General features: G+C 43.5%; 1 protein-coding gene across 2 annotated transcripts in view; it reads left to right on the top strand.

The window, feature by feature from the left end:
* Positions 1 to 12,051, top strand: part of CTU2 (cytosolic thiouridylase subunit 2) — a 150,708-nt gene that overhangs the window by 126,591 nt on the left and 12,066 nt on the right. Inside the window, exons 12-14 of one of the 2 annotated variants that reach the window (XM_085637871.1) lie at positions 1,313 to 1,469; positions 2,286 to 2,352; positions 8,756 to 8,814. In XM_085637871.1, the coding sequence (XP_085493997.1) occupies positions 1,313 to 1,469; positions 2,286 to 2,352; positions 8,756 to 8,814 (283 nt within the window). Of the gene's footprint in view, positions 1 to 1,312; positions 1,470 to 2,285; positions 2,353 to 8,755; positions 8,815 to 12,051 lie in introns of those variants that run through there. The other variant, XR_014972061.1, reaches the window with a different exon arrangement.

Here is a 12,051-nt window from a genome sequence, read left to right as displayed (position 1 = left end):
TATTGGTCAGGAATTGTGTGCGAGTCACAAACACATCTATGTTTACAAACTCGCATACGGGCACACAAACCAGCTGCTTCAAAACATAACGAGTATTGCCAACAAATTGATCTGGCTTTAATGTGGTCACATACAAACCACTTGCATGCATTAGTACATTAAAGTCTCACCTACTGTCTTTGTTCTTTGTTTTCTTGTTTATTTAGCTGTGTACTATATAATGAAACTATCCCTTTTTTCCTCCCCATGGTGCACCACAATCATTGGTCGCTAACCTTTGAATGTGTTCTCTTTGCTTTTGTTGTCAGATGAATGTCCTTGTATTCACTGTCCTCATGCCCAGGCAGTAGCCTTATGGATATTGCCACAGTCGCCTGATCATTGTCCTCTTGAGTCACCCCCATGTGCATTTTGATAGGTATATGTTATGAGCAATTCAACAGGCAGACTGCAGAAAAACCAACTGGTCACTATACATACTGTGGGTCAGTTCTATTAATTTCTTCCAACACACAAAAGGCGAAAAAACGTAACTCTGAACTTGCAAAATACTGTTTATCATTGAGGTGTACTCACAGTAGTGACAGCCCCACCGTAAGCTGGTAAATTTCCAGGCATGTCATGACACTGAAGTAGAGTCCCTCTAGGACCTTTTACGTCTATAGTAACACAATACCGCCTTCCTCGCATACTTCCGTTGTTCACCACACCACTCTAACTTTTGCACACTAAAGAAAAGAGTGCTGGACCTACAGTACCGGGCTAGTAGGCATTGGTGCTTGTAAGAAGCAAGGGCACCGACCAACACGTACACCTGAGCACCACTGTGACAAAGAGAAGTAAGGAAACTATTACAGATTAATAAGGCAATATTGGTGTGAAATCGCTTGTGGCATTGGTGAGGTCGCGTACGTAGTGTCCTGCTAGGTAAACATAAGCTGTTCGGTCAAGGGGATGGTGTGGTTCTATTTGAACATAACATTGCCATTTCCTGAAGTCAAGTGGTTTTATAGGGACAGCATAACTTTTCTTTAAAATGACATACACGTGCTTGCAGTTTGCATTGGTATGTTTGTTTTTATTGCCATGTACTTAACGTCTAAAACTTTAATTGTACATCTAAAGAAAGACTGCATCAAGTGACCCAGGATAAAACACCATTACCAGCCATAGGCGTTCCTCATCAATGCACTTTCAGGATCCACAAATAACATATCCAAGTGTACTTTTCTGACCTTAGTGATGATGCTTTTTTTTGGGGGGACGCGCACATGCTAATAAACTCACTTCCGCTTTTTGTTTTATCCTACAGCGGAAGCCTCTGCTTTCCACGCTACCTTGGTGTCTGAGCAGTTTTCGAAGAAGACCAAACCTGAACTCTCAACTGCTGGGAAGACATGCTGCATGAAGGCTGGAGACGGTGCTGGACAGTGTGGAAATCCTTCCAGAGACTGTACATCAGTTCAGAGGCAAGTAAAGCACTCCTAACGCCCCCTTTGCTAAAAAAAAAAAAGCAAAGTATTCCTTTTTGTGAATCCTGCCAGATGTGTTGCCCATACCATTTGAAAGGTGAAAACAGAAGTAGTATCACAAACTAGATTTTGCTCCTTCTGTTCCTATGGTAGTTTTTGTCTGCTTAAAGGCATGGGTGTTTTTACTTGCTGGCAGAAAATATACACTAGGACTAGTTAATCACCTATTTATTAATTCATGGGGCCAGTAGCAAATCATTACATTTAGCTTGTCTGAGACATTGAACAATACAAAATGCTAATATGCAAACAAGTATAAACCTGTCTGAAACAACCAGCCTGTGTGCAAACTATCCAGACACTGGGCTCTTGCTTTCTGTGCCTAGGAGCTCGAGGTACCCAGAACTGTAGATGTTCAAAAGAGATAAGGGTGTCTTAGTTCCTTGGTTTCTCGAGTAGAGGAAATGTGTAGCCTATTGAGCTAAGCTGTTTGTGGAAGACCGGGCCTTGGCCGATCGGTCTATATAGTGTTGAACCTCTCCGCAGTGGCAGAGATAAGTTAAAGTAAAGATGCTCCTTAGATGTTGTAACCTTCTCTTGGCTGCACGACTTCTTAAAGGCTTCAGCCATTGCAGTCTTGTGATTCACATTCATAAACCACCACTGAGGCGGAGAACTGCAGAAGCCCAGCAAGACCATCTGATCTCATGCTGTTTAAACTAGCATTGTTCAGTGTACTCTACAACGCTGTTGACTTAATATGTTCTGATTGGATGATGTGTTGTCTAATTAATTGATTTTCTCTTCTTTCAGTGGTGATGGGAAGTCTACTTTTCTTAGACTTCTCTGCTATGGCTGTAGGTTGACAGTAAAGGATATGGTAAGTTTTACTTTAATGTGAAAAGATCTTCTTAATATCTTGACTATATATCTCCTTGGTTTACTCCTTTCTGCAGTAACTTCAGTTTCACCCAGTTTTTATGTCGCAGCCTACCAGACAGAGCGGCTGTCTGGTTTGCTAAAAGACATCTTGGGGACATTCAGAAAGTTGACCTAGGAATGCATTCCACCTGTTGCTTACCATTGACTTTGTGGTTTGTAACTCACGTTTTCTTTCTTTCTGTTTGCTGACTTTATTTGTTTTAGGCTGTCCAGCTTGAGTTTGTACCTTCCCATGCCCAAACTTTATTTACAGTATCCTTACGAGTTCTCCCTTTCTGTAAACAGGCCTGTAAATCTTGTTATCTCGTAACATTTGCTGTGCATTCAAAGACCACTGTCAAATGTCAGGCGTTTGTCTTCTGAAGTTGCTTGTTTACTTGTCTTTCTCTGACTTCAAAGTGAGAGTATTTATGTGACAATCTTGCAGGATACTGTGGGGTATGAAAGTTTTTTTTCTGGCAAATGACAACATTTAAATTAACTCTGGAAGTATTTCAGAATATATCAGAAGTAGGAACACAAAGCACATTTTTTGTTATTTCTGAAGTGTGATGGAAACAAATACTTTAATATGATCAAAACAAGTCATTACACTAGGTGATGCAATTTCCACACATTTTCGTTTCTGCGCTGTATAGATTTATTAGTAAAACTGTATGTCTGTTCAAATGTCATGGTCATTTCAATTGAAAATGTGTTGTCTATAGTGGCACTCTGCGTCCCTTCACTTTACTCTGCACCACTCCTCTTAACACCACTTCACTGCAGTCTGCGTCTCTCCACTCTACCCTGTACCACTGTACTCTGTGCCAATGCACTCTTCGCCACTCTACCCTGCACCACTTCAGTCTGGGCCACACCCTAATCAATTTTGCACAATTCCACTCTTCGCCAATGCACTCTACGCCAATGCACTCTACGGCAATGCACTCTACTCTGTAACACTCTACTCTATGCCCTTACACACTATGCTAATCCACTGTATGCCAATCTAATCTACTCTACGCCACTGCACTCTACATCACTATACTCTATTCCATTACACTCTGTGCAACTGCACTCTGCCCTGCACCACTCCACTCTGAAACAGTCTACTCTAAACCACTGCACTCTATGCCACTATGCTCTACTACACTCTGCCACTCTGCTCTGCGCCACTCCACACCACTCTACTATGCACCACTCTAATCTAGGCCACTGTGTTCTATGAAGCTGCATTGTATGCCACTAAATTCAATGCCGCTATAATCAGCAACACTGTACGACACTCCAGTCTATGCCAGTCTACTCGACTCCACACTATTCCACTCCACTACATGACACTCTCTGCCACTCCACTCTATTAACACTCTACTCTTCGCCCTTCCGCTCTGACACTCCACGCCACTCTCATGTATGCTAACTTTTTGCCATACTGAGCAGCAGCCACACTGGTGTACAACATGGCTAAGACACATTGGCAAAGCCAATAGCTCTTGCATAGGCGAGACTTATTGGCTTTGCCAAGGCTTGTTCTTTGTGTGCCCATCCCTCTGTTGTCTTGACGTATGCCATATTTTGTGTGCACTTGCTCCCGCTGTAAAGTCCACTGTTACCTCACTATATAAGATCGCCCTACTCCTCTTGACTTTCTGAAAATCTCATCTTTTTTCTCTCACCTCTTGGGATAGCCAGAGGCTACCAGACCGTATCAATCATAGGGATCAGTGCACTGTTGTACTTGACACCGGAAAGACTGTCAATCCAGTGATAGATTAGCTTAGCAGCACATATCGTGGTGGTAGGGGTTTGACACAGATCTAGCATACCGTAAAATCAGTGTTTGTTAGAGCAACATGTTCTAAAAAGAGTAGGCTTTACTTTCTGCACTTTGAAGTTAGGGCAGTTAAAATAACGTGCTCCCAAAGAAACCAGGCTGCCTCACTACCTGCTGGGGTTTGGAGATGACCTCACATACTATTTAAGGACTTATGAGAAAAGGCATTGATCCGGCAACATGTTGGCCAATGATATAAGTAAACGGAGCGGACCCTAAAGAGTCCCTATAATTGAGATTCCTTCGGGGCTCATATGGTGTCAACTAGTTTTTCTTCCTGTGCTATAAACAGAATGTTGCAATGTTTCAAGGGCCATGGTCTGTCTGTCCTTTGCCCTATTTTGTCTGCATCCTCCGGCTTAAGAGAAGATTGATCAGTGTTCTGAGCCAATATTGCATGAACATTGCCAAAAGCGGCTTGAGAGGACATGTAAACTGAAAATGGTGCCACTTGTTACATGAGGTACTGAACACTAGGAGGTGTCTGGTTTAAGGATCTTGTGCTGTAATGTGGTAACTTGACCTTATTCCTGGGACCAGAAATGGCTCCAGTGGGTCTCCCATAATGTTCAGGGTGTGAGAGGTTCATAGCAAACGGTATGGACCTTGAGGATGATAGCCAGAAGTCACAGCTTCAGGAGACTGCTTCTCTTGCACTGTAGAACATGGACATAATTTGTTTGTGGTGGCGAAATTCACAGGCATACGGGTGTCCACTGAACTATTTTTTTATCCACGGACAAAAAGGGACGCTTATCCCAGTTTATTCTTGGGTAGCCACCGAACCTTTAACCACTGACAGTTCTGGGATGTATATATTCTAGGATGTTTGTTCAAATTGCACAAATACTTGCCAGTGCCTTTTTGAGCTCATCCCTGAGGGCTACAGGAAAGCCTTCAAGTTTCTATCAGGATCAGAAAATGGCAATACAAGGAGGTTCTGTCTCGTTAAGGCCACGCTTAACTTTCACCACTGGGTAACAGGCCAAGGTTCTGACTACTGAACTGAAGAGCAGTTGTTTTATGGTCGGTGGGGGAGGTTTCGTCTGTTGGGTTCTCTGGCCTGTCTTTGTCTAATTACCTCTTAAAATAAAGGTATATTCTTAGCTCACAGGTTAAGTCAAAGGGTGGGGAGATTTGGGGTTTCCGGTAGGCACCGGGTGATGCTCTTCAGACCCATGAGGGAAGGGGGACTCGGGCCCCTAACTTTGAGCTATATTGTGTTGTGGACACAGCTGCAGTGGCCGGTTCGATGGTTGGAGGAAGGCCCCCTGCCCACAACCAATGTCAGTAAGTAGATTTCTAAATGGGTCACCTCTTTATACCTGGCTATTTTCATCGGGTACACATCTCCTTCATCCACCGCGGATTGCACAATACTGTTGGCTGCAATATGTCCATGGCAAGACGTTACTGCCAGCATATGCCCAATTGATTTCTCAGTGGCAGGCGACAGCATTCCAAGGTGTTGTCCGTAATGACAGGGTCCAAGAGCTGGCGGTAAGCGGTGCTCACACATATGGGGGACCTGTGTGGGGAGGGGTTGTTTCTCTCTTTGCAGGAACTCAGATGCATTGCTGCCGGACACCTTTAGACATATCATGCAATATTTGGCGCAGTAGTGGGGTCGAGCGGAACCTCCCACAGCTCCCCCGTTACACACAGCCCTCACACATTGGGGTGTGCGCAGATTTATAACTGCTCTTAATATGGCCTTACTAATACACAGCTATCAACCGGACACTAAGGCGCAGGAACGTGGCATGCAATTAACACGCGCCATTATCGGATAAGCAATGGACCAAGGCCCTGCAACAGGTTTGCTGCGTGTCTCATAATCTCATCTTTCGCTACACGCAATTTAATTATGTGCACCAGACATATCTTGCACCACGACCGATCCTGTTCCCAGCTGCCTCATTGGCTTATCCCAGATGTGGAACTATGGGTGCGGGGTTCATACACATGGGGTAGGAATGCCCAGTGCTGGTGAATGCCTGGGCTGAGAAAACAATAATAACATCTGCATTGTTTTACACGGCGCTCCAAATCACACCGGAGTCCTGTTTATTGGGATTCATACAAGGGCCAAGGGGGACAAACACTTGCATCAGTTTGTTGATTTGGCATTTATATTGTTCAAACGGTTAATTGACATGCCCTGGAAATCGCAAACCCCACCCAAAAATTATGCTGGGTATGTGTGCTGCATAAATGGGCGTGTGCGGAATGCGATGTCCTCGCGGAAACACGCAGTTGGTGGAATGATGGGAGAGTGAGTGTGATCTGTGGAACATATGTCCAGAACCTGGAGGCAAGAGATAACCTTGAGCGCATATCCTGTTCTTTAAATACGTATGTAAATCTAGATTGACTTTTGTTGCTGTGCTGTTGTGATGTTCGGATTGCCCCACTCAACGATCTCCGAGTGGGAACCCCTGTGATGATGATTTGTAAAATGGCACGTACTTTAATTGCAGCCCAAGATGGGCTTTACAACTCCTTATGTGATTGTAGATCATCCTGTATTACTTTTCCTTTTTTTCCTTCTGTTTACTGCTTTTGTTTCTGCATATATACAATAAAAATGTTGTTTTTTTTATAATTCATAGGATGTGGGACAGTAACATGGGGTGTTGTGGTACACTGTGGTTCTCTGGGCTGGCACTTCCAGTGGTTAGGTTGAAGGCCACGTCAAGAAATGGACTGATTCCAGAGGGCTATGACTTATCCAAACCTAGGACATGTGCCTGGAAACTGGAATTCAGGCTTCACTGATGTCTTTTCAGCCTCTCCCCTCCCAACAGTGTAAATGTCCCTTGTGTCTGATCCCGAACTCGTTCTTTCTTAGAGTTCCACATCCACTCAGCCTATCAAAAACTCAGAAGAATAAGATTCAGATTACTGCTTTCTTTAATCTGATTCAATCCATGTGAAAGTGCCACATTCCCCTGCTTTGGACTTGCACTACCTTCCTGGCCCATCATCTGTCTTGTGTGTACATATTCCTTTAAAGGCCCTGCTCTCCCTTGTTATCTTGAGGTTACTGTAATTTATACCACCCACCCCTAGCTGCGCTATCTTTACTTGTACTGCATTGACTGGTGCTTGTTGGGGGCAAGAAGTATTACCTGTTTTTCTACAGTTGGTGACTGTCATGCTACCTTTGCTGCTGTCCTTACATTAGTAAATTAGGACAGCTGAAGTGGTGATGGTGCCTTTACTGTAAGGATTGTGATCTTTTATTCATATCCATGCAGTAGCAAGTCTTAAAGGTTGATTGTGTTGCTGGTTTCACTTCCAATGGCAACTATAGAAAGCTGGGGCTATTGCTGGAACACTGCAGTTTAAGTGGATTGCAGCTTTATTATGGACATGACATGCTCTGTTTGTTATTTTTCCCACACAGTAAAAAAAGAGAGTGGATGTCTATGGACAAGAAAGGGGTTGAGGTGTGCCTGATTTCCCTGAAGAGTTAGCTTTGGTAGGATGGATGGGTTGGTGACCAATTACCTCTATAGGAGAATTCAAAAACCTTGCAAGGATTAGAGTTCCCACCTGAATCTTATGTTTTTGCATTAGAAGAAACCAGCTTCTTTTAAAGGTATTGGGATGTTGCAGTTAGGAGGAAGGGCATGCCTTCTCTGCCTCTCTCTCGATGTTAGGAGCCCTCCTCATAGCATCTTTATCTGTCTTGTTAGAAACACAATGTATATGCATGCATTGTGCCAAAGAGAAGGAGGAACGAAGAGTCTGTGACAGGAAACAAGGTGTAAGAGCTGCAGTATCCCTACTTCTAACCCTGTTAAACTCCCAGTTTTCTGAATGAGCCAAATATTTGAGAGGTGTGTGTATCCATAGTACAGGCTGGGTGTCTGATTTAACACCAGGGTTAACATGTTTCTAACCACTCTGTTTTGGTAGGTCATTCCTCAGGGCTATTAATGTGCACCAAGCTGTGAACTTTGATGCACAGAGGAGATGTCCAGTGTAGTTGACTTGTCCTCTTGTTCTCCAACCATTATCACACCCACCAGACCATCTCACCTTAAAATCACAGTAATGGTTCTCTACACCCTGTGTTCAGCTGTGCGGAAAACTCTGTGCCCAATTCTTCACTGAAATAAGGAGAATCTGATAACACACCTTTGCTTTTGAGTTGATCACTGACAGTCACCCTTAAGCATTTTTAGCATTTTGTGAATTTCTCATTCTGGTCCATCCTTTGATGTTTCATCTAATGCTTTGACACATTATTTGTTTCTCTCTTTCGACCCGGACTCCCTCTTCAATGTAATCTAACCTTTTTAGATGATTTCACAGTATTTAGAACAGAAGAAGTGAGTGTGCCGTCATAATTAAACAACAGTAAGGGTTGAAGTGTTAGTGGAAAGAAATTACATAGAAAATTACATTTACTCCCAGCACTTGGAACACTGCTGTTAGAATTGCTCCCATCCTGCTAATGTGACTGCAGTTTCTTGCTGACTTCTAACTTTGCATGTTCTTTCTGTTTTTTCTGCAGAGGTCCATGGATATGTTGCCTCCCTATATCCTTTTACAGGCCGATCAGCAGAATCGTAGGTATGTAGCGATAACAGATTGTTCTTTCTAAAAAAAAAAAACCTTTAAAATGATCACAGAGCACAGTCCTCTCAATGCTGTCAGCTCTGTGAATACTAGTTTTTAAGGCAGCAGACTTGTTGATTGGAGTCCCCTGTGCAATGAGTACCCTATTTAACAAGAACCCGACCCAGGCTTCTGCTCCCTGTGGAACCTGCCTAGAGCGCACGGTTTGCGACAGAAAAGGCCCGAGCACAGCTGAACCTACCATAGGAAAATATAAAGCAGAAGGCCGGCACACAGATTTACTCCTTGCAGTGTAGACAACCAATAGACACACCCAAGGACAAACCTGCTCCTTACAAGTAACTTTATACTAGGAACTCTGCACTACCAGCCTGCAGATGAATGCACAGACAGATACATTACAGTTTTCCTACCCAGCACTCTGTTGCTCATCAGTGTTCGGTTATGTCCTAGCTAGGTTTGGACTGTGCAAGTACAACCTACAGACCTGTAGTGCTCACGGAGCAGTGTGTTGCTGGAAAATAGACTCAAGCAGAGCCTAACTATATTTACTACAGGTGCCCCATGAGCACTGCTTTTATACGAAGGGGAACTAAGGGCATGCCCCCTGACCATGCCTACAGCGCACTGCACGATTGCACCACTAATCAGCTGTCCTGCTCCTTCTGCACCCATTTGTTTTGTCGCAGTATTGCATGTCTTCCTGGTCCCCCGTGCCTCTTTTTTGACTTGTACCCTATCACAATTGCAACCGACAAACATTCACTTTACTAAAGTCCCAGGATTGAAGATGTAAATCAAAGGTGTATACAGTTGTTTTGTAAAAGTCGTCATCATTGGAGGTTTCATGCATAGACACTGACTCTGCTGTCTACTGATATAAATGTAGATGTAGTGAATCTAGTTTACTTCTCCAGCATTGGATTCACATGTTTAAATAATTCCTGGTAAATTACAGAATCCCGGGTACATTAAAAACAATATCACTATTAATCTCCATGGAGGTAATTTAGCTCAATGGGCAACTCCCACATCATTGTAAAATACTTGAACTCTAGCTAATGAGAAGGGTGTGTCCTGAACTCAAACTCCCTCAGATGCTACCATTTTCCAAATGTTCTACTGCATTTATTTAGACTTAGAACCTTTCTTTTCTAATGACAATTCATTATGTCTTGAAGAATGATGGACGCAGATACTGGCTTGTTCGCAGATGGCTCTTTCTTTCTTTACATCATTTTGTTCCTCCTTCAGAGTTTAACCTTCAAGCCTAGCTGCAGCCCGGGCATTCTCTCTGGGTATATCAGCCAGAGCTCTGGGTCAGGGGAACAACCAATACAGCACACTTGCTTTCAATAAATGTGACAGTCGTGCAAAGAGTATCTTGAGAGGGCTTCCATATGGACCTACACTGAAGAATAGCAAAGGTTGGGCTGAAGAAAGTGCAGGTGGTAGAGCAAGGTTTCCTGCAGTTCAGTAGACTTTCCCTTGCATTATATACAAAATCTTCATGACTTCGAAGGGTGTGTGTTAATTGTGCCAGGAGCTCTTGCTAAGGAGCTGAAAACTTATTTTTTCAAGCAGAAATGCCAGCACACCCGACCTGTGGCAAAAAGAAGAGCATCGGATCAGTCACTGACCCACCTCTCCATTTAGATAACTCTGCTGCTTCCTAGTTCTCACCTGCAAGCATGGCATTTAACATAACAGATGGGCTCTGGCTATTGCTGTTATGGCCATACCCCACAGTTTCTTCAGAACCTCCAACTACACACAAGAAAGCACCAATGTCTGCCTGAAGTTCATGGGTAAAGTGAGCCTTTACATGCTCCTGGGAGGAGTCTCACAAACATATCTGTATGGTGTAGGACTACCCTGTCCCTTCTGCGCCTTTTTAAGTATCTCAGGACACAACTGTTCAGTATGGTAACACTCAGGATGTCCTCTTTCTCGTAGCCAAGAAGGTCTTTGTTTCAGTTGACCGATAGAACATATGCTTTCATGTTACAACTTATCAAAAGCATTGCAAATTTCATTTAAGGAAGGAAGGTGACCCTAGGTTCTGGTAGCTTTTACTTGAAGCTCAGAAACATGGCAAGTGCTCTGTAGAAAAGTGTCTTTATCAATGTAGAAAATCTGACAGTGAAGACCGAAAACCTGGCAGGGTCCCTCAGAAGGAGAAATAGTTCCTGACACATGCCTTGTGTTCTACAAATACGGCTCCTTGACTCGTCATGACAGTCTCCAGCACCAAATGCCAGTGCTTCACCATCAGACAGTGGCAACTATAGATATCAGGAGGAGGCTTTTCTGATTTTGTTGGTTCGGTGTCTTTGTCCATGCAGTTCCACTGTTTTGCGTCATCCCTAGGTATCTAGCCATGCTCTAGTGGGAGCCGCAGCCTGGGTCCCCTAGTATGGCTAATGGACTTCCTTTAGTTTTCAGTTGACGATCCATGCATGTTCAAGTTGCCTCCAACACTCCTCATGAAGATCAGCTGCAAGGTTCTTCACCACAAACAAGTGTCCCTTCCTTTGACTATCTCGCTCTGAACTAGCAGAGTTGAGTTTTCTAAGCATTTCAGCCGAATGCCAACAGATTGTTGAAGCAACAAGATCTCTTCCACAATTTACACATTCCATAAATTCCTAAAGTTTATTTATATAGTGGAGGTGAAAGAGTCTGCAAACTGTGGCGGCATGAAACCTTGCCCTAACTCCTGCACTAGCCTCAGCCTGGCTTTTGTGTTTCTTCGGTGTCGGTCCTCATGGCTGCTATCTTGAAGGACAGATAGGGATCCCATCCTGGTTCTCACTCCACCTCATCCTGTACCAGCTAAACGTAGGAGCTGAATACAGTCCTTTTAAACTCTTCTTTCTGGCAAATGCATAAAGCGGACATTAAGTACTTTTTCCAGGAAAGCCATTTCATCTGCCAGATGCATGGGTTGGATACATCTGTTGTTAAATAAAGAAGCACACCTCTGTTTCCTTAACAACGGAGTTACACTGAACCCCAATCTGAAGTTTATTCTGAAAATTCTGCGCTGATTACATATCAACAAGCTTATTTTTCATCCCGTGATCTTTACAATCATGACTTGGGCAAAGGAGATGACTTTGACTCTCTTGGCTGCATAACTTTTAGTAAAACAGATCCAAGTTGTTCAGAAAGACAGAATAGCTTTTTGTAGTCTTTAGGGAGGAGAATAAAGGCCATGTTGAGTCTATA

Source organism: Triturus cristatus, chromosome 12, assembly GCF_964204655.1.
Source record: "Triturus cristatus chromosome 12, aTriCri1.1, whole genome shotgun sequence".
NCBI classification, from domain to species: domain Eukaryota; kingdom Metazoa; phylum Chordata; class Amphibia; order Caudata; family Salamandridae; genus Triturus; species Triturus cristatus.
Note: the sequence above shows the minus strand (reverse complement) of the source record. Positions and strands in the feature narration are given on the sequence as shown.